Source organism: Podarcis filfolensis (assembly GCF_964270895.1).
Source record: "Podarcis filfolensis genome assembly, chromosome: 14".
NCBI classification, from domain to species: domain Eukaryota; kingdom Metazoa; phylum Chordata; class Lepidosauria; order Squamata; family Lacertidae; genus Podarcis; species Podarcis filfolensis.
In genome coordinates this window covers 25,752,261-25,775,844 of record NC_139616.1, presented here as the reverse complement: position 1 = coordinate 25,775,844, position 23,584 = coordinate 25,752,261, and the positions used below count along the sequence as shown (strand labels likewise).

The 23,584-nt window shown below is 41.3% G+C and overlaps 2 protein-coding genes across 4 annotated transcripts in view; both read right to left on the bottom strand.

Moving 5' to 3' along the window:
• Positions 1-23,584, bottom strand: part of MAP2K5 (mitogen-activated protein kinase kinase 5) — a 933,658-nt gene that overhangs the window by 693,150 nt on the left and 216,924 nt on the right. The gene's annotated exons all lie outside the window — the stretch shown is intronic.
• Positions 1-23,584, bottom strand: part of PIAS1 (protein inhibitor of activated STAT 1) — a 53,506-nt gene that overhangs the window by 14,889 nt on the left and 15,033 nt on the right. For all 3 annotated transcript variants that reach the window (XM_083586566.1, XM_083586568.1, XM_083586567.1), the window contains exons 2-5: positions 15,010-15,454; positions 4,723-4,807; positions 3,550-3,597; positions 185-275 (exon numbers count right to left, since the gene is read on the bottom strand). In XM_083586566.1, coding sequence (XP_083442692.1) covers positions 185-275; positions 3,550-3,597; positions 4,723-4,807; positions 15,010-15,454 — 669 coding nt within the window. The remainder of the gene's footprint in view (positions 1-184; positions 276-3,549; positions 3,598-4,722; positions 4,808-15,009; positions 15,455-23,584) is intronic.

Genomic DNA, 23,584 nt, shown 5'->3' with positions numbered 1-23,584 from the left:
AGCTCATTTGCTTTTCTTGTGTGTCACTTGTTGAATCTTTCAATACAAGACTTCGGTAGCATTGCCTTGAATATCCGGTGCAATTCAAGACACCACTATTCACTTCAATATCTCCCAAACAATTTCTTTCTTTCCCCCGAAGGAAGCATCTTTAACTATTGGCCAAATTTCTGAGGATACTCACAGGAAGGCTACATGGTTTTCCATTAACTTTCACGCAAAGATTTGGTGGGAAGTGATCTTCCTGTGGGCAGCTGGTCTCAGATAAGCAAAACCTAAAGACAAGACAGTGAGTTCAGGGACATTTTATATTAAACTCTATACAGGGTCTGTAAATACTACAAGTGACATGGGGAAATATCATTATCTGTGAGCCAGTGTCCCATAGTGCTTTGAAGCAGCCTTCACTAATCTGATGCCCTCCAGATAGTTTTGACAACAAATACCATCAGCCCAGGCCAGACAGCTATGCTTCCACCAGCTCTATCACTGTACAGTAAGCCCACAATTTCTCACTTTACATACACAATCACAACTTTACGTGAGTCAATATGGTGGCATAGACCCCACTCCAAGAAAGAAAAAAAAACATAATTATGTAAGCTAAGAAAATCTACATACATCTTATTTTGCATCCAATTACCAAGTGTGTAAGATATAATCTGAATTAAATATTTCAGACTTTGAAACTTGGGGAGCTCAAAAGCTAATAAATCAGACAGGCTACAGACTCCTATTGGAAGAGAAGCAAGACTGGGTCCCCCGGGGGGAGCACAAAGGCTTCATTCCCTGAATGACAGATGTTTCTGAAAAGACACACACTTATCCAGCTGTGGCTGGATGGTTACGTGGAAGCCGGATGAAGTTAAATCCTTCGAAGACAGAGGTCCTTTGGCTGGGAAGGGACGATATGGGATTGGGGGGGGGCAACTCCCATCTCTTGCGGGGGTGCAATTAGTGCCAGCACCATCCGTTAAGAGTTTGGGTGTAATCTTCGACACCTCCCTTTCCATGGAGGCGCAGATTGCAGCTACAACAAAGGCAGCATTTTTTCATCTCCGCCAAGCTAAGCAGTTGGCTCCTTACCTCTCTCACCCTGACCTAGCCACTGTGATCCACGCGACGGTCACCTCCAGACTGGATTATTGTAACTCGCTCTATGTGGGGATGCCCTTGAGACTGACCCAGAAACTCCAGCGGGTGCAGAATGCCGCGGCAAGACTCCTTACGGGGTCCTCGCTGCGAGATCACATTCACCCGGTGCTATACCAACTGCACTGGCTCCCGGTGGGGTACAGGATCAGGTTTAAGGTGCTGGTTTTAATCTTTAAAGCCCTATACGGCCTAGGACCCTCGTACCTACGGGACCGCCTCTCCTGGTATGTCCCACAGAGGAACTTACGGTCTTCAAATAAAAACATCCTGAAGGTCCCAGGCCTCAGAGAGGTTAGGCTGGCCTCAGCTAGAGCCAGGGCCTTCTCGGCTGCGGCTCCAATCTGGTGGAACGCTCTGTCACAAGAGACTAGGGCCCTGCGGGACTTGACATCTTTCCGCAGGGCCTGCATGACGGAGCTGCTCTGCCAGGCCTTTGGTCGGGGTTCAGTCTGACTCCCTCTCCCCTTTCATAAGAACTTGCATGAAAGTGGCCTCCCAATTTTTCTCACAGGCCCATATAAGTTCAGCACAAACAGTTGGGCCTGGTGAGCATTTAAGGTCCCCAACCCTAATTTGCGGGTTGCCATCTGATTGGATTTTATTCTGATCCTGATCTGATTTGAGGATGTATTTTAATTGATTGTCTGATTTTATGTTAATGTGTTATACATTTGATGTTAGCCGCTCTGAGCCCGGCTTCGGCTGGGGAGGGCGGGATATAAATAAAATTTATTATTATTATTATTATTATTATTATTATGTATAGAGGCTTCCACAGATTGTGTGGAGCAATCCCCATCCCAAGACAAAAATGGGGAAACACCTGTTGTATGCACATCAGAGCGCCATGTCCTCTGATTCAATCACTGGATGACCTAGAATGGTATTGCCACCATTGGGAAGAGGATTTGCTTAAGGCCCCCAACCAAATTTTATTTATGTCATGTGTATGCCACCTCATATCATAAAACTTCTCTGGATGGTGCACCCAACTGAACTACAAAGTAAAACAGAAAGCTGTTAAAAAGTATTTCTGAGCCATCCCCTATATTCCGCCATGGATCCTGCATGTAAGCCCTGTGGTTAAGGGCTTGTGCCGCAGGCAGTCTGTCACAGGCTTCTTCCACCTAACGTAGTCCTATGAAAGCTGCTTACAACCAATGGCGATATTCCTTCCTATTGTTCCCTCTTCCACCTCAGCTGCTGCAGCGGCTGCAGCTCTCTCTAATTACTGCTGGCGCACACAGTCAAGATTCTAGAGCTTCAGTTCAGCCACACTCCAATTCCATTCATCTTCCTGATATCAGTACTTGCTGCACGAGCTAGATTCTCCTCTGTGGGTCTGCAGGCACCTCCCTATCCAAGATGCTGACAAAAGAAAGATCAGACCTCAAGAGGCAGATGAATTCAGAGGAAGAGGCTGCTACAACCCTTTCACAAACATCACTAAACAGAATGAATGAAATTACATGCCCTGAGCAGACTCAATTATACCCCACATTAATAAATCAACAGCTGGCAAATTGGGGGATGGAAAGAGGGTGAAGTTTAGATTCCCCCATCACCTGCCTTTAGTTCAATCTGAAACTCAGACATGGATTTAAAAGGCTAATGTTTGCACATGAAGGTGTTAAGCAGAAAGCACGGTAGCAGTGAACAATCTTTCCCTGTCTCTGTCTTTCTTGAATCCATTGAACACAGATCCTGTTTCAGGGTGGAAAGAGGGAAGAGGAGTTGTGGGGCCACAAGTGAATCAGGGGCTAGTAAAGTGAGAAGCGTGTCAGATGCAATTAAGACACACGGATATCAAGAGGCATAGCTACTAGCACAGAGCATCATTCTGGGGCTTTAGGTCTCATTGATTTAGAAATGGCCACTGGGCTGCATCAAGCACTCTCAACCACAACACATACAGCCTCTCCCCTGAAGGTGCGTGCACATTCACACACACACACACACACACACACACACACACACACACCAAGGTGCAAGTCCTCCTCTAGCAGATAATGACAGAATTAATCAAAGAAGCAGCCAATTCTTCTGCCACAGGCAAGTAAATAAAGCAAAACAGGAAGTAATGAGGAGCTGCTTCTTCTCTGTTTACCAATATTACTGGGAAGGGGGGGGTGCATGGAGCTTACAGTGCATAGAGTTATTGTGATTCTTTCCACAATTATTGGAAACAGAGTAATAATAATAATAATAATAATAATAATAATAATAATAATAATAATTTATATACCACTCTAGACCCGGAGGTCTCAGGGGAAATAAAATTTATGTAAAATAAGCATGATCATATATGCAAATCTCAACCATCCTTGGTAGAGAATTTAAGGGAAGGGGGGCAAAGTCCACCAAAACAAAAACTGAATTGTAGGGAAACAATACCTTAGCTGGACCTGCACAGTGAAGTCACATTTGGTTCCAGAAATATCCCTAGCAAAGACATTAGACATCAGTTAAAGACTGTACATTACAATAAACCAAATGCAAGATCTGAGTATTTAAAGGTCTGAAAAGTTAAACATGCCACTCACAGTCTATGCTGAGTCACTGACCAGAACTGGACTTATTTGCCAGGATCATACCTTACTGTCCACATCCACACCCACACCCCCACCCCCACCCCCACACCCCAAACTTTGCAGGATGCTAGAGCAAATGAACCTTTGATCTGATCCAGTAGCTCATGGGCAATTGACCTCTGCAGTGCTTCCTGTAACTTGTATCACTTTGCCCAATTATACAAACAGAACACATAATTGCAATTCCATAAAGACAGCTTTGGGCCAGCACTCATTAAACGACTCAGGCAATGGACTCTAATGGGCTTTCATATGCTGCTTTGGGAAACAGGCCTACGCTTCAACACACTCAAAAAGCCTGGGATCCATCTTGGGAGGCTTACCACGCAAGCTCTTTTATTTTCCTGAGCCTTTTAATCCAACCTGTTTTAATTCTACTGATTGCTCTGACACTCCTTGCTTGCTTACTTACCTAATTTCTTACATTTTATATCCAGCCTTTCTTCTGACATGGAATCCAAGGGAGCAAAGTTGCGGCTCCCAAGTAGTCTCCCATCCAGGCACTGACCAGACCTGGACCTGCTTAGCTGCAGCCAGGTGGTGGCCTCATGTGCCTTCAGACTATACCATGGGACCAGTGGGTCACTGTGTTGCATGATTAACAGTTCTTCTTGCAATTTTGGTTTGTTGAAAGGGAGGGTATAAACCCCTAAAACATGTAAATAAATAAAAATATGTCCTCACTCCCATGACGGATACTCCATCTCCAAATCCCTCCTGATTTACTCACACAGAAAAACCCTTTCCCAAATTACTGTAGCTCTCCCTTGCACTTCTACTCTAACCACTCTCTTTTAGCTCACTTTTGGTTATTAAATTCCAAACATCTGTCTTGTTTTTCAATCTTACAGTTATGCACGCACACACACGCACACACACTCTTTGTCTCTGTCTCTGTCTCTCTCTCAAATGGTTTATGCATTTCAGAATTCAGATGCACAGGACTAAAAGGTGTCAAAAGATCACTACCACTTACATGGAACTGCTGATCTGCTGCACTTGCTGTGGAGTCAGGGCAAATGCAAAGCAGGTTTCCCGAAACCGCTGGCTATTATCGGATGCTATGGGAAAATAAGAGGAGATTTGAGTGTGCAAAAGGAAGGATCACTCTACTCATCCATTTTGGAAAATACAGACACCCCACCCACTCCTGAGAAGCCATGAACACAGCCTTCCCCAACCTGGTGTTGTTGAAATAAAACTCTCATCAGTTCTACCTAACATGGCCAATGGTCAGGGATGATATGAGTTGTAGTCCAACATCTTCTGGAGGGCACCAGGTTGGAGAAGGCCAATTTAATGCCAGGCCCATGTTTTATCTATAATCAGAAAGAAGATCCACAACCTCACATATATTCTAGAGTTGGATACTTCTCCCAATAATGCACCCTTACCTTCTCCCCTGACCAACTTGAATATTTTTTCAATGCTTCCAAAAGAGAAATACGGTCAAACCTTGGTTCCCAAACGGCTTAGTTACCGAACAAATCAGCTCCCGAATGCTGCAAACCTGGATGTAAGTGTTCTGGTTTGTGGACGTTTTTCGGAAGCCGAACATCTGACGCGGCTTCTGCTTGAGTGCAGGAAGCTCCTGCAGCCAATCGGAAGCCGCACCTTGATTTTTGAACCATTTCGGGAGTCAAACGGACTCCAGGAACAGATTAAGTTCAAGAACCAAGGTACCACTGTACTAGAAAAAAAGAACTGCTATGAAATATATACACTTTGGAATGAATGGAATGCTCATAAGACAAGGTTTTCCTCACTACAAATATGCAGTGCATAAACCTTTGTGCAAAACAATCTACAGCAGGGTAGCTAACCTTCAGGTGTTGTTGGACTCCAATTCCCATTTTCCCTGGCCACTGCCCATGCTGGCTGGGACTGATGGGAGCTGGGAGGCTAAAAATATCTGGAGTGCCACAGGTTTCCCCACTCCTGACCTACAATATCAGCAAATGTTAATCCTGTGTAGACACTATGGTAAAGGCATACACAACATCCAAATGTTTTCAATGTTGCTATAAAGTGTAACATACAATATTAAGGATTAGCAGAGATTTGGTGGCTTGCTATACAAAACAGTTTCAGCCCCAATACTATACTTACTTTACTTTATTACCAACTTTGTGGTTTCTATTTTCCACTAATGCAAGCACTTAAGTAGCATAGGACAGAGCAGTCTGCACCCATCTGTCTAGCTAGCATTGGATACATTCCCCACCTTGCTTGTACAAATATGCATGGGTTTACAAATTTCATAAATATATCAAACAGTAAAATCTGGTACATCAGTAGTAGCCAACAAAACTGTTGTGCTGGTGCAAGATACAGTTAGCAGTATATCCCCACTCTCCTTCACTCGTGTGCATCCTGTGTCAGGGGAGAAGGGAACATCCTTGTGCTGTTGGAAACATGTTGCTTAGTGCAATAAAGCAAGTTTAGCTTTGACAGGAGACTATGTATTCTCTTTATATTTCAGGCTTTCCTCCCTGCCCACACCATGCCAATCTCCATAGTCTTAATATTTATTGAAATCTTAAATTTATATGTAGGCCTTAACCATGCAAAAACTGACTATTTGATACAGAACTTAAAAACAGTGGTCATAAGAACCAAAGAGGTAAGCCTTAAGAGTAGCCAACACAATAAATTTTCAGATGCTTCCAGTCTCTTTCTGAAATATCAGAATAGCTTATTATTCCACTGTAGATGTCATCAGGTAATTGCTGTATAGACTTTAGCATTTTTCAAATGACTAGTTTCTTAAACTGCATTTCTTCCCACTAAAAACACTGGCACCTGTAACATGGTAAATCATTTCAACATATCTGTTCACTGAGTAATTCACGGAGCAAAAGCATATCAACTCATTCACAATGAATTAATCTGCTTCCAAAATACCTAGGTCTTTTGATTCTGTGAGGCTTTTAGTACACATCTGTTCAAACAAGTGCTTGCAGTACAAGGCAATGAAGAATTAGCTCAACAAAAAAGGGACTATGTTTCATCAAATAACAGGGTAATTTAATTAAAATACCAAAAAACAAAAAAGCATCCTGGGAAAAGCTAGACATTCATTTTCCATTTCTCAGTTAGCTTCAATGAAGGATGCAACACTGCAGTGACTAAATAAGTTTCCTTCCAAGCTGGGATTTTTTAACAACCACCACGATGTATTACCTGCGACCCCAAAGTCGGAGCCTACCACTACACCGGCATATTTTGTGTGACAGCAGATTTGGCAACACTGGGCTGGAAAGCTGCACCATTTAAAGGAACTGAAAGCAAAAATAATCTTCCTGATTGTAAGTGGGAACTGAGAGTGAGCCAAATATATCACTAACAATATATTATTCATCAAGATGGAAGCTAGCCAGAACTCTAGAACCAAAACCATCTCCCCTGGGGAAATGGCTGAGGAGTCCTTTTTATAGTGGGGGAGGGGGGAAGGATTATGGCTCAGTTATTGCTTATTCTTTAACACTGCAGACTATTCTGGGGTCCTGGCTTATTTTACAGTACTAAAATGCAGAAATTCTTTTAATATCAAGTATTTATTTGAGGAGAAAGATAAAAGTTTCTATCATCTATTTTCATTTAGTGAGTATATCATCCTTACCCAACATGGTGTATTCCGGATGTGCTGGATGATTCCTACTCCCATCAGCCCCAGCCACCATGACTGTGCCAGCTGGGATCTTTTGTAAATACAACACATCTGGAGGGACACAAAGCTGGGAAAGGCTGACGTATACTTTACGTCTCATTCTTCCCCTCAAGAGCTTGACAGCAACACATGGATGATTCTCCCTAGATCAGTGGTTCTCAACCTTGGGTCCCCAGATGTTGTTGGACTACAAGTCCCTTCATCCCTGAGCTCTGGCCTTGCTAGCTAGGGGTGATGGGAGTTGTAGTTCAACAACATCTGGGGACCCAAGGTTGAGAAAGGCTGCCCTAGATCATACAACTACCACGCAAAGTATATAAGGCCACAAGAGCCCAAGGAGATCCATGGCTGACTGGACAAATGCAAATCCAACACTATATCCACAACATCACACTGCCTGGCTCTTCTTTTTAGGCACATTAAAAGATATGCATGTGAAACATACACAAAGTGTTTGGCCAAGTGAAGGTGTATGTAAATTGTGTATATTGAAGACTGGGGTTAAGAGATGCAATTAGAGCTACAGGAGAAAATGTTTCAAATGTGAAGGCATGAAAGAAAATTTGTAAAATCTAGTTGGATGCCTCTATTTCCTTCCGCTTAAAAAAAAGAATGTGCTTCTCTCTCCCTTGGTAGTAGCCAGTGGCTAAATATAGCACCACAATCTTTCTCTTTTAAAATATTTCTTGCCGTGTTGGGAAAAGCTCCCCTCCGATAATCATTCAGAAATGCTCTTCTACTGCCTTTGATGAACACTGTACTATTCAGCCTAGAGCAGGCTGCACCACTCTATTTCAATGGTCATCAGCTCAATTTATTAGCTAAGAACGCCTTCCATCTTCCCTAGCAAATTGGCCATTGCTAAATAATTAAAGAGCTCACTGCGATGACTAAGGATAAAATGTATAGGGAAGTAACTGTCTGCTGGGTAGGTTTCATAGTACAATAAACTCTGACTTATTTAAAATGAGAAAGTTCTATTGCTGAATTGATGCATTGCATTTCTCTTTCTGAGAAAGTGATGCAAAAGGAATCTCCTGGAGACAGCACAACATTATAGCAAACATATTAAGGTCCATAAGAGATGCAGTGGCTCAACGAAAGTAGAGTCCTGCAAGAATTCTGACACGTATTGCCAGGGCTTGAGGCATCCAGATAATGCACAGCCTATGGCACACCTATAGCAACATCATGGCCATGGACACTTGCTAACTGTGGACTCAACAGGGGCAAAAGAAAACTGTTCCCTTTTGTGTGGTTATTTTTTGTGTATGTTTTCATTTCCACTCATTCCTCCATACCTTCAAATAGCTTCAGTGTGTCATTTTGAGGACAAAGATCCTATATTTAGGTACAGATACTATTCTCTGCCATGGGCCCTTGGAGAAGGGTCGGTGCAACTCCTAAGGATTCTGCTGAATGAAGCCAGCCATAATTCCCACTAGCAGAATCCAGCATTTGTAAATAAGAGCCATAGAGGCATCAACTCTTAGAACTGGTTGAAAAGAGGTAGTATTCTTGAGGATCACCCACAGCAGTGGAAGGCAATGTGGGTGGCATAAGGCAGCATGGTTTTGTAAAGATCCCAAAATTTCCATTTGGCTTACTAGCCAGCTCCTATCTGTGCTCATCACCAATTCTCTGCACAGAGTCTCATTGCGAAAATGCAGAAGGCTTGGGGGAGATGTGAGATTTTCCTCAAAAATACCAAAACAGTGTAAGACACTCTTGATGTTTCTCAGCTTCTCCAAATCTCAGAGCAAATGAGATCAGACCCCCACCACCCTTCTCAAGCCCTCTGCACATGCTCAAGGACTGAGGGATAATTGGTGGTGAGCAAAGGGCTCATGGAAGAGGCATGGTTTTCTGTCACTTGCGAAAAGCTATAACACCCCAAACAACGCTCGTCGCTTATTCTCTTCATACCATGAGGCATCTGAGAGCCTAATGGAGGCAAGGCACTCAACAAGTGAGCTTCATGCTGTTGGGCTGGGACACTTGGCCTTGGTAAGCAGATGTGGCCATGCTTGTGGCCATGAATACATTAGACAACATGGTAGCTGCTCTATGCAGAAGACACAAACTGCAGACACCAAGGAAAAACGCACTATTCTACCAAAAACTTATGCTTCTTTGACATGGCATTAATGCCTAAAGTAAGCCTTGTATTGTGGGTACACACAATGAAAATCCACTGCTGCTTTCTGGCTCATTATGATCTTTCAGTTCCCTCTTGAGGAGGACTTTTCTTTGAAGCAATACTTCTTAAAGTGCCAAACAAAACACCACTAAGTCAAACAGAAAAGCAGCCCAGGGTTTTGGGGACACAAAATGCCTGCTGGATTTATGGCTAGTCGGTCTATGAACAGATGAGGCTCAGATTTTTCCAGAGTGTGGGCTGCAAGTAATGAGTGGCGTGGAGAAACCCCCACAGTTTTAGAGCCTGTTACCTCAAGATGGAGAGGAGATAGCAGAGCAGGGGAAGCAGCAGTAGAGGAGGTGAAGAGGATATTAAAAAGATCCTAATTTCATTTTTAAAAATAGGGAAAGATTTAGAACAAAATATATTAGAACAATAGAAGGTGGAATCTGAATGTGGTCTGCCAGAATTCAAAATGTAAAACTGAAGTTTTCATTTGAATTTCAGCTTTGAAATGCAAAATATACCAATGAAGAATAAAACAAAAAATAAAACAAAAAAATTCATTGTGTTCCAAGTTTTTTTTAAACTATACGAAAGGAATAGCTATTGCACTAGAATATCATATCCAGAGCAGAAGAAAGCAGCAAATCCTTTCAACTCAATTGAAAAACTTTTGAAATCCTATCACAAAACATAAAACTGTATGTGCATTCTCTTCCATTGCTTCCTACCCCCCCACAAGAGTTTCTCAGTTTCCCTAATAAAATGTTTGATGTACATGTAGTTTATTAATGCTTGGGCCACAGGCCATTCACATAATAAAATCTTTATTGGTTATGAAAAAGGTAAGTATTATTTACTGACAAAACAAGAAGTGCCGAAAGTTTATGAACTTGAAATATCAAATATTCACACAGCTTCAAGCAGGGTCCCACAAATTTGGCCTGGATTAGGTAGCCAGCTAGTTTCTAGAAGCCCATAATGCTTGATTTTCTCAAATATCCCTCTCAAAACAAAACATCCCTTTGGTACTTCCTGCCCAGAAAAGGGGTTTTACTGGGGTAGGGAATAGTGTGTTTGCGTAGCAATCCCTGATACTAATCCCACCACCAACAACAAAGGCGCTCTCTACATTTTTGTTTTGCCAACTTTAAAAAACTGTTTCCTCTGCTAAACACCCCCCACCCAAATAAAGTGCTCACTGGCAAATATATTTGTGAACCCTAGGTTTCAAGTTACCTTGTGCAAGCAGGTTCCTTGGAAAACAGTATTTTTCATTTTAAAACTGTAAATGAATTCTGGTTGCCAAGAACAAAATCTGAATCACGTTAAAATGATAATTGTCCTGTTCCTCTCAAGCATTTTTATATTAGCCACTCTTGGAGACAAGGAGCTTAGCTAGAGTGACCAAACTTGTCTAACCCAATATGGCATGTTTCCACTTGCCTGTTCTCAGAAGTTTCTAAATCTAGCCAAGGTCTTCAATATGAAGATTTTGAGCTGGCGATAACCCAGCTCTGGAACTCTTTCTTGCAGTTTGAAGATACAAATGTTTACAGAAGATTGAAATACATCAGAATATTTTTATAGCAAACCTAACCTGACCAACCAAAACTGTAGTCAATAGGTACAAGACGTTAGCCAGGGTTGTGTCCCTCAGGAATGTGCCCACATCAAGTGTGGGCAGTCTTTGATCCTCCAGATGTTGCTGCTCCTCAACTTCCATCAGCAAAGATGACTAATGGCTAGGGATTATGAGAGTTGTAGTTCAGCAACATTTGGAGGGCCAAAAGTTCCCTACTACTGGCATACATGGATGGGGCTTGAGAGCACTCTATTAACAGTGGCTTTGGTCCCTCATAGAGTACGGACTTCAGAACTGGTGCTGGGAGATACCTGCTCAAGATTTTCACCTTTGGTGTAAACAAGCAAGCATAGCCAATGTGATGTCATCTAGATTTTGTGGACTACAACTGCCATGAGCCCCAGCCAGCAAGATGAACACTCAGGGGTGATCAGAGTTGTAGTGCACAACAGCCACATAGCACCCTGTTAGTTCCTCCTGGTGCATATTATTATTTCTTAAATTTATTGGTCCTTTTTTCAGCAGGTTAACCCAAAGTGACCTACAACATATATATAGTGTCGCACATAGCTTTAACATCTACATGAAACTGCTGAGAAAGATCACTCAGGGATCTGGGATTGGCAGTCACTAGCACGCAGATAATATGCATCTCTATAGCCATGTTCTGGCATTTGCATTAAAATGGGGGACAGGAGCAAGCAATACTGCCCCAATGCCCCCAGACATGCTGGCTGCTCTACAGACCTTTGTACATTTAGTGTCAATGCCTGAAGAGTGTGTTGAACATACTTAGAACCTTCACTGTAAGCCGAAACACTACCTTATCAGGTTCTCTGGTCATAGGGAGGATTTCTAAGCATGTTCAACAGAACTTAAAAACTCTCTTCAGATTGTACTGCTAAATGTGTTAAACATCATTCATAAGTGCCTTGAGTGGCTCATTTGTCAGACATAGAAGGGTGGGGTATAAGTGCCCTAATAAAGAAAGAAAAACAGCAGGTAGACAGTCTACATGCCTGAGAACCTGAAATCTTCTTCAAAGCCCTTTACAAAATGCTCATTGTCAGTGGAAAATGCTCCTTAGCCTTATTCAACCCTTTTGCATTGTGCAAAGTTAGAGATGTACACCTGAGGCAGATCAGCTCGTGTTTTTAAATCAACTAGAATACAAACAGATTGGTTTCACTCCCATTCATCCTTGTGAATCATTTAAGTGGATTGCACTGGGTTATTATTAATAGCTAAAGGTATTACACCCAGATGTGGCAAGCCGGGATTCCTTGGGGCATTAAGAAAGGAGGTTCAGTTCAGTTTGTTCTCAACAAGACACCCTATGAGATTTATGTACAACCTCATTAGATAAATCTGCAAGAAAAGCATATTCAAATTAGGGAGTGGGGTGGAAAATAAAGACATCTTCTCCAAAGGCTCCTTGAATGGCTTGGAGAAAAGTCTCATGCACAAACGTACATTCTTTTAACACCACTGACATTGAAATGGGTCTACAAGCATACATGCAATGGCTTTTCTACACTTAGCTATCTGGGAACCTCTTAGGACTAAAAGATTGCTTTTTCATCTATGATGCTTATTGTACTAAAACTGTGCTGTAATGTTTGTTCTCCATCTCTAGGTGTCACCACAACACTCTTTTCTAACAGCCCTTATCAGCAAAATAGAAACAGAAATCTTTCATACACTTTCTACAGTAGGGATGCATGAGGCTGAATTGCACTTGCTTTACACAAGCAAGTAATTTGGAAAGTGAGAACAAATCAACTTACACAACAGAACCCATGGAAAATGAGGACTGCTTCAAAGAACAGTTAAATGACATTTTCCGCTACATAGTTTTCAACACAAATGAACTCCCATGTAAATTACAGGAGAAAAAGGAAGCCCAGATGGTTCCTTATAAAAAGTTGTTAGATGTTGTTAATCAGTTTGAATCAGAGAGGGATGCCGGAAGTAGCTAGAGTTAGAAGTAGCTATAATTTTGCTACAGTTAAGGAAATTGTCAAGCAGTTGTGTCCCAGATACTATGGTCCACCAAATCAGGAATGTTTGTCTTGCCTTCTCATTAGGAAACCAGGTCTATCAAAGCTCTCCTGGGGCCAGAAGGAGTATAAATCTGTCTTTGTTGCAGTCACTGTAACCATGCCCTTTTATTAACAGAACTGGCATGGTGATGGGGTGAGATTGATGCTGCAAATGTTTTAGGCAGAATATGGCCAGGACTAGCAAGAAATTTATTCCCATGTTTCTTAGACTATCAAGAGTGAGTTGATCATCTTTCAAACAATTAGAGGTTCCAGTGCCTCACTAATCCACAGACAACTGCTATCAGGCAAGGTAAGCATTGGAACTAAACCAACTTATCATCCTCGTTACATGCATTAAAAGAGAGAGGTGCACAGTGTCTTTCACAATTATCAGGGCAGAACACTGTTTCTCAAGATATCAAAGAGGTCAAATCCCTAAGCCATTAATGATTGCCATCACCAAACAAGGGTGGGGTAGAGGGATCAGAAGGAAATTCGAATGGCTACCATGTAAGTATTTCAAAAAGGGAATCATCCTGTCCAGAAAGTATTTAACTCCACTGACAAAATAAAATATATCCAAAGAGTAACAATGACCTAGGATCTGTTTCCCAAGGAAACAACTCTTCTTGAGCTCTTCCACAAGTCACCAAGATGACAGCATGAAAACAAAAATTCCTGTTGTGCTAGGAAAGGGCCTAGAGATAGAAAGCCAGAGACCCTGCAGGGTTGGCTATAATCCAGGCAGGAAGAGTCACAAGTGACTGGAATTTACATCAGCCTTTTAGAGACTGAACAAGTGTTCCAAAAAAATGAGGGGCACATTCAAAATACTAAGTGCTTCAGACCCATTTGTTTACTACCTTGAGACAGACAGTGCTAACGAATATTTGAGAACAATGCTCTGACAAGGACAGTTAAATGCATTGTAACATTATCCATGACAATACAAAATAACTTTGAAAAATGCTTATCTTCACATCTATTTTTTAAGGAGCACCTTTTCAAGCTTGAGGTCGCATTGCCAGATCTGAACTGTATGAACTAAAGAGTTTCCCAAAAGACTAAAATAAATTATAAGCTAACACACAGACTTTTGTGAACTGCCAACTTTTGTGGATCTATGTGAAAGGCTAAATTCATAGATTTTCAGACTTAAATGTTTACCAACATTTAAGGTAGTACTCCACAGCTAGCTTCCTATAAAACATTCCTTGGAGAATAATTTGTGAATGAACCACTGTAAACTGATTATGACAAAACTTCCTGCTCTTCACATTATTAAATAGTAGGTTAACTGCATTCTTGAAAAGGTATCCAAATGACTGCTTCCTTCAAACAATCTCTGGGTGAAATGTTTGACAAAACTGTGGGCTACACCCATAGTAGCTTCAAGACATTTAATTACATATGCTGGCAATATCTGTAACCTTATTTCCCTCTTGCTCGCCTGCAGATTAAACTTTTTGCAATGGGCCATCCGCCCCACCCCTCCCATTAGCAAATGATTAAGACAAAGACTGGATAAGGCAACCGACAGACCTATGCACCAGCATTCCCAAGGAAGGAAAAGTATAGCTTAATGACCTTGTATTTATTGCCTATACCCCCATGCACAATGAGGGCATTTGTAAAAAGTAACAATCATTGTTTATTATTAATATGATTTATTACCTGCTCTTCACCACCAGGGTGGGTCACAACAATTAAAAATTTAACATTAAACACCGTTTAGAACAAATGACAATTAGAAGCATAGGGTGGGTCCTAAAATACACATCTCAAGTGCCAAAGGCCAGGGCAAAGAAGTGAGTCCTTACCTAAGCTGGTTGGCTTTATCAGTTCGTCCAACAAGTCGTAAAAGGGTAATTTCTGAAGCTTTATGTCTGGATGGACAGGATGGAGTGCTGAGGTAAGGTGGGGCAGTTCCAGTTCATGTTTAGGTCCCATGAGAGAAACAGGGAGCAAAGGTGATGTTGCAGGGTGGCTGTCATAAGCAAGCTGTGGAATGGTAGATGGTGACAAAGTACCAGATATGGAGCTTGAGTGGACGCTGGGGATGGACAAGTCTGCAGGGGTCATGATTTTCTGTGGGAACCGCCGCCTGTACAGTTCTTTGATTTTCATTTGGACAGCAGGACTGCAACCAGATTTGAGCAAATGCAGGGCTTTCGTAAGGAGTTCGTGTTTGCGGCCGTGCTTGTTCCTCCCTGCGTATCCAAGAAGTACTTGCAGCTCAGAAACTCGGAGGCTCATCACCATTTGCTTGAAGACAAACAAAAAGCCAAGATAAGTGTTATTAATATCGCACCATCATTGTACAAGGTGTTTTGCAGAATAAGCAAAGCAAGACAGAACCTTGCCCCAAGGAACTTACAGCATAATTTAGGAGGGAGGAGAGAGACCAGGGTAACAAGACACACACATAAGAAAATGCAATTCCATGTATTTAGGCATCATTTGGGCTATGGGTGAGGAATAAAGATTTAAGTCAAAGGCTAAACAGAAGAGATGGTCTTTGAACGTTGGTTTGAAGGGACGGAGTGGTTCTACAGAGTTGTTCTCTGAAAGAGTTCCAGATATGAGAGGCTGCAGAAAATAACGACTTCCCTACAAGCCCTTTTGGAATGAAATGCCATGTCCTTACTAACTTTGATAAGGTTTGAGAAGCAGCCATCCACAGTGGATTGTAAATGTTCTTCAAACTTGAGGCAAAAGTCCTGAGAAACACTTTCACTATGGCAGGCATAAGTCAATTTGCCCTAAGATCTCTTCCTCTCTAAAAATGGTTCTACCCATTCTAGCTTCTCAGTGCCTTGGGATCAAGCTACCTGGAACATCCCACTCTTCCAGATATACTTTCTCAAACCTTAAGAATATATCTAGAGGTCGTGCCCTGGGTGCTCTTGCCAAATGAAGTGAGGTGGGCAGCCACCAGGGAGAAGAGAGCCTTTTCAGCATTGGTTTTTCCCTGATATGGAAAATTCTTCCCAGGAAGGTTTGTCTGGTGTCATTTTGGGTGTTTTTTCAGTGCCAGGTGAAGACTTTTCTGTTCACCTGGGCCTTTTTATAATTTAGGTTGTCTGGAGCTCTGGGATTTTAAAATCTGTCTTTAACTTGGGGTGTGTGGCAAGTTCTGTTGTGCTTTCGCTGCATCAAAGTAGGTTTCCGTCCCCATCCCCATCCCCTTAATGGTTTTGTTTGTATTTTAGTTGCTTTTTACTTACTTATTGCAAGCTACCCAGAAAATTTCATGCTATGGAGAGGCATACAAATGTCACAAATAAATAGTGTGCTTCTGTTCTTAATAGACAAGGCTAATGCAGAAGCTCCTGCCTATCCTTCCAGTATCTAACACAGCGTATAGCCTCATATCCCAAACAATTACTTTTCCATGGTTCCATTATACTTCCCCCCTCAAGGTTGCATGATGCATCATATTTGCACAATATCCAAACTGTCAAAAGACTGAGGGTTACTACAGAAGAACTGGGAGCCGGAGGAATGCTGATGCAATATATAACCTGCAACTCTCAAGTAAATGGTTGCATTACATCTGCTCCAGCCCCTAGAAGTTTTATACTGACACCTATGAATATGAAAAATCTAGACCTCCTTGGGCCAGGCTGAGTCTTATTAAGTCTCCAGAACTGGCTTCCAGAAAAACAAGGGTGGAGCTCACAAGTCTGAAATATTTTTCCATCTACGGAAGTATACTTAACACGCCCAGAATTTGGGGAGTTTAAGCTCAAAATATTATACACTCTCAAAGGCAGCAAACTGGCTTTTAAATCAACTGAAAAGTAGCTTGTGTGTTAGACCCAAAAAACTTGTTTGAGGATCTATCCCCATTTCTTCTATATGTTGTACAGCAAGATGCACAATCCTTTAAAAAAAACTTAATAAATGGACAAAAATATAAAACCTAAGGAATAAAAGTGAGCAACTGTGGATTGTGAAGTCTAAAAAAGTATTCAAGAATGCCACATTCACCTTGATAAAACAAGCCTCAATGAAACATTTTAAAGCATCATAACCTAGTGGTTTTTACAGCAAACTCACTTAATTCCTACTAGAAACTGAATAAAGCACAACTATTACTACAATTGTAAAATATATCCCTAAACATGGACTGTGCTGTCTACCTTCATTTTCTTAAAGCAATCTCAAGAGTTTACTTTGGACTTATATGGAAGAGATCATGGTGGTTAAGAAAACCACACAAGGCACCTAGACTCCCAAGCACCTGAGTAGTAGCTTGAAATTCAGTATTCCCTCAGTTATGTACATAGTCTGCCCCTCAATTTTTTGAATTTTTCCTAGCCTTCACTGGGACCATCAGATATCCCTTAAGTTTCTATGTCGTTCAAGGAGCCATTGACAACATGAAGCTGCTCCCCAGTATCACAGAATGCGGCATATAGTGTAAATGGTTTGTCTGTGAATCACCTCTTCATTTAGCCAAAAATTCAAATCCAAAATCTCTGGAAGAAATTCAAAGTACACAAGAAAGCTCTTTTAAAAAAATCGGTTCTGTAAATAAGTAAGGAGAAGTACACCAACTGCCCAAAATGCTGATGAGCCTCCTATGCAAGGGGTTGGATCCAATAACCCTTCCAACTCTACGATTCTATGTGAAGTGGCATACACAAAACATGTTTTCAAATATTTTGCTTGGTGGGGACACAGAAGAAGGCTTTCTCAGTGATTGTACCCAGATTCTGGAACTCCCTAAAAACATTAATAATAATAATAATAATAATAATAATAATAATAATACATTTTATTTATACCCCGCCCTCCCCGGCCGAGACTGGGCTCAGGGCGGCTAACACCAAATATATAATACATTAAAAACACAAAATCAAATGATTAGTTTAAACTACAATTCGAATCACATTTAAAATCAAAATAAAATTAAGTGAGAACCCACGAATCATAACCGTAGGGGTAAGGAATTAAAAGTGCACCAGGCCCAGCCACTCGTGCTGGTTCCATATGGGCCGACAGAAAGAGCCAAGGAGGCCACTTACATACAGGGTCCCATAGAAAGAAGGGGGTCAGACTGGGCACGGACCATAGGCCTGGTGGAACAGCTCCGTCTTACAGGCCCTGCGGAAAGATATCAAATCCCGCTAAGACAAGACTGGCTCCCTCCTTGTTGTCCTTCTGCGAGCAGGTAAAGACCTTTTTATTCCAACAGGCCTTTAGGGACTGACTGTTTTTAAGCAAAGGATTGCTGCTGTGAGGTTTTTATTGTTGTTATTATTCATATTTCTAATAGGTTTGCTTTTATATGTTTTTAATTTTAATTAATCCAGTGACCTCCTGCCAGCTTTTCTATTTTATCTATGTTTTTTGTTTTTTGTTTGTAAGCCACCTTGTGACCCAGTTTGCGGAAAAGGCAGTATATAAATAAATATAATATTTAGTATAATATTTGAGGAAGCAAAACTAGAGAATGAGATGGAAAGCCATTTCTCAGTAAAAAAAAAAAAATGCTAATAGTTTCAACTGGTCCTTTCAGTCTATCTGAAATATTGTTTGTTTACACTCTGTCATCACCTCATAAAGTTAAAGACTACCATTTAGCCTGTAAGCAAGAACCTAAAATTTCCTGTTTGGCCACATTAATTTATATACTAATTCCCATGTAGTGGTTGCCTGCATTATTCATGGCATGACTCTCATCAGATGTAGAACCTAACCTTGCCTTCTTCAGCCCCCACCTCATGAATCATGTGCATCTTCTTTATTGACCAAGTCATCTAGCATCACTTTATATGAGGATGCTCACGGAAATAAAAGTACAGTGGTACCTCGGTTTAAGAACAGTCTAGTTTAAGAACAATTTGGTTTACAAACTCTGCAAAAGTGGAAATAGTGTCTTGGCTTGAGAACTTTACCTCAGTCTAAGAACAGAATCTGAATGGTAGAAGGGCACCGGCAGGGGGAGGCCTCATTAGAGAAAGCGTGCCTCGGTTTAAGAACGGTTTTGGTTTAAGAACAGACTTCCAGAATGGATTAAGTTCATAAATCGAGGTACCACTGTATCTGGATTGGGAAATATTCAGTTCTCTTATTCCTCCTGTATCTCTAAGAATTGGGCATGGAAAGGGAACTGTATTCCAACTGAGCAGTGCCAATCTTCACAGGTGTGTAATGTTGTTTTGGAGAAAATGAACTTCCATCTTGCGCAATAAATCATTGCACTGTGTCATCCAAAAGTTTCCATCAAGAGGCACTACTTTGTTAAAACTGTCAAATTCTGCAACATAGCTAGAAGGACAAGCCTTCCATCCAGATTTTTCAATGTAGAGAGAAGAAGGAACATCTAAAAAACCTTATCAGAAGGCTACCCCACACCCAAACTGATTGAGTCTTGCCCATAGTGCACTGCAAAGCCTTGAACACATTTGCAGTCAAGATAGGGAGGTTACAGCAGATGTCATCATTCTGATATAGCTCTATCCAAACCACAAAGAACAATCTTAGAGAAGCAGAGCATGTGGTGTCCAGGATGCTGCCAGTGAACTGTCGTATGCAGATAAGGAATATTCCACCCTTGCTAGCTGTTTGGTCTGGAAGGAGGACATGTGTAATTCTGCCCATATAAGAACAAAGGAGCACAATGCCTATGATGAGATTGATATTATTTTGGGATCAGTGCAGTGCAACTTTGAGTAAGCAGCACAGCACTCCCTCCAACTTGTTCATGGCTAGAGGCTAAGAACTTGCAGCTCTCCAGATGTTGAACTCCAACTCCCATCAGTCCCAGCCAGCATGGCAAATGGTATGTAAGGGGGTTAATCAATGAATAAAGAGAGGGGAAATAACTTCCTGCGCTGAAATACCCAACATTTTCCTCAACCTCATGCCCTACTGATATTCCTATCAGAGCCAGCCAACAAAAAAAAATAATGGTCTGGTATGATAGGAGTTAGATAGAATAGAAGGGGAAGAAATGGAGGCAGTGAGAGATTTTACTTTCTTGGGCTCCATGATCACTGCAGATGGTGACAGCAGCCACAAAATTAAAAGACGCCTGCTTCTTGGGAGAAAAGCAATGACAAACCTAGACAGCATCTTAAAAAGCAGAGACATCACTTTGCCAACAAAGGTACGTATAGTAAAAGCTATGGTTTTCCCAGTAGTGATGTATGGAAGTGAGAGCTGGACCATAAAGAAGGCTGATTGCCGAAGAATTGATGCTTTTGAATTATGGTGCTGGAGGAGACTCTTGAGAGTCACATGGACTGCAAGAAGAACAAACCTATCCCTTCTTAAAGAAATCAGCCCTGAGTGCTCACTGGAAGGACAGATCCTGAAGCTGAGGCTCCAATACTTTGGCCACCTCATGAGAAGAGAAGACTCCCTGGAAAAGACCCTGATGTTGGGAAAGATGGAGGGCACAAGGAGAAGGGGACGGCAGAGGACGAGATGGTTGGACAGTGTTCTCGAAGCTACCAGCATGAGTTTGACTAAACTGCGGGAGGCAGTGGAAGACAGAAGTGCCTGGCGTGCTCTGGCCCATGGGGTCACGAAGAGTCGGACACGACTAAACAACTAAACAACAACAACAACTGTGAATGAAGAGAGAACATCATGGGGAAATGCAATAAAAATCCTACTTGCAGCAAGACTTGTTTCCCCCCCAATTTGACTAACATTTGCTCCATCATTCATTGTTTTAGAAGACAAACTGCTGGAAATTGAGATTCATATTAAGACCACAGCAGTAAATGGTTCATGAAGGATAATAGAGATCCTGGGCTATTATATATGGGCTTGCCTTAAATTCCAGTTATAAGATTATAACCTAAGCATCCCATTAGGAAGGGATTATAAGACTATCATCATCCAACTGCTGCAGAACTGCAAAAGGAAAGCAGGAGAGAAAAAAATTCATGGACACTCAGGTCCTTGACAGACAGGCAGTAACTTACTTCATTTTACCTTATGGTTTTGGAATGCTAAAAGCCAAGGGTTGTTCTAATGTGAGGGAGGAGGGAATATATAAACAAATGTATCACATAGCTTCACCTTTAAGTACTATTCAGGTAGCTGAAAGGAAAGGACTCTTCCTTTCAGATTTTGTATACAGAATGAGAATGCCCCCCCACTCCAAATCACCATGGCTGGGATACAGAGCATTCACATTTTTCTTCCTTTCCAAAGAACATCATCTTCCTCCATCCAATGAAGTGTGCCTGCAGTTATAAAAACTAGAACAGAACAGGCCAATCTGTTCAGAGCTTTGGCTGGTTCTCTCCTAGTCTTAGTTCATAGCTCACATATCAAGGATGACGCAGGGAAGGAGGCAGGAAGGAGGCGTAAGAGAAGGATTTTACCAACGTACACGCAGGAGATCCAAAACAGAGCACCAAAGTCCAACAGCAGCCCACGGGTAAATCAGGAAAACAAATGAAATCCATTAATTCCCTTAGAATATTATCAAAGTAACACTGACAGCACACAGAACAATCCTGATGATTTCCTAACAATATAAGCTAAAACTCCAGCAAAGCAACTGTAAGCAAAATTCAGAGACCAAAATCTAGATTAATTGAGCACTAACTCCTACAAAACAAAACAGAAACAACTTCAGTGGGTTCTGAATACAGCAATCAGATAACTGACTGATGATGGATTACAGGAATCATGCAACTATCTTGTTATACAGCTTACAGGAGCATTATACAACATGGGACTAAGTTATCTGAAAGACCACTTTCTGAGATTCTTGGGAAGGTCCTTCTTTCTTGTTCCAACATTGGAACAAATTTAGAAGGAACTCAAGGAAGGTCCTTCTCAGTGACTGCTCCCAGGATTGGGAACTCCTTGCCAAGGTAGGCCCAACTAGTCTTTGTTTCCAATGACTTCCTGCCAGCAAACAAAGACATTTCTTATTTAAACAGGTATGTGACCTATATGCTCACTTGTAAATATGCTGAAATTGATTTTAACTGATGGTTTTCTTTTGTGCCATCAGCCTAAGAGACTGGAGTCAATGAGCTGATGCACGTTGCCCAAATACATGTCTCCAAAGCTTGTACCCCAAATTCCGAAATCAAGACAGAGTCTTCAGTATGCCTCAGGATCAGGCCAGTCTTTTTAGTACAATCTACCCACCAACACTTCTGCTTTAAGCTTCATTTAAAATTAATGGAACATATGAATTACACAGCATTACTCCCTTTCATTTCAATGGGGCTTTCCCCATGCCTATAAGACGTGAGGATGTACAGTGGTACCTCAGGTTAAGAACTTAATTCATTCTGGAGGTCCATTCTTAAAATGAAACTGTTCTTAACCTGAGGTACCACTCTAGCTAATGGGGCCTCCCGCTGCTGCCGCACGATTTCTGTTCTCTTCCTGAAGCAAAGTTCTTAACCCAAGATACTATTTCTGGGTTAGCGGAGTCTGTAACCTGAGGCATCTGTAACCCGAGGTACCACTGTATATCCTCACATCTTATAGGCATGGGGAAAGCCCCACTGAAATGAAAGGGAGTAATGCTAGTGAAAGATGTTTGAGATTTATTTTCTGTCAGAATTTTATTGTTATTTTTTGTATTAAACAAGGCTATGGGTTTTAACAGTATTCTTTATTTCAGTGCTAGAAAAATAAAGTCATCTTTGCTGGCATTTTCCATCTTTATTACCAGTGTTGTGTTTAGTCATGCAGATGGGAGCTGTTTTACATTGCTATTTGTTAGCCTAGTTTAAAGACAAGTAATTGCAGAATAATCCATTAGCATTAGACACTGTCTTAGTGTATACCGTGGAGTGTCTAGAGGAGAATTAAAAGTGCTTGCAAGAATCAAAACAAAAGGCAAAAAATAAAGATGACATATTTCAAGGGAGTCAAGAAGGGGTTGTCAGATTAATCTTCCTTTTGTTATTTAAAAAGGAGATTGCTCCCAAATTCCCTTCTATTCAGCTGGAGAAATGTTGTCATTACTTTGGCAACCATCACTGGAGTCTACTAGTCCATAAGTAATTTGAAAGAGCCAGTTTCAACATTGATTTCCCCCATTCTCCAATTCCCACATGAGATGAGATGCACATTAATGGCTCTTTCTTCGTATCTAAAGACACAGACACCCAGGTTATTTAAATTACTTAATTTTTTAATTATTTTATTACTGAAGTGTACAAAAAAGGAAATGCAAGCAAGTATAAAGGAAAATACTAGAATGACTTGTCTAATATTATAGTAACAATATATCACTTTTACGAACAGTTTAAGTTAATACAAACACTCCCCACTCACTCCAACTTCACTTCTATCATAATTCTGCTTTTTTATTATACACCATGCCTTCACATTAAATACAACTCCTGACTGTTCCTTGATGTATTTGACCACAAGACCCCAACCACTTAAGCACTT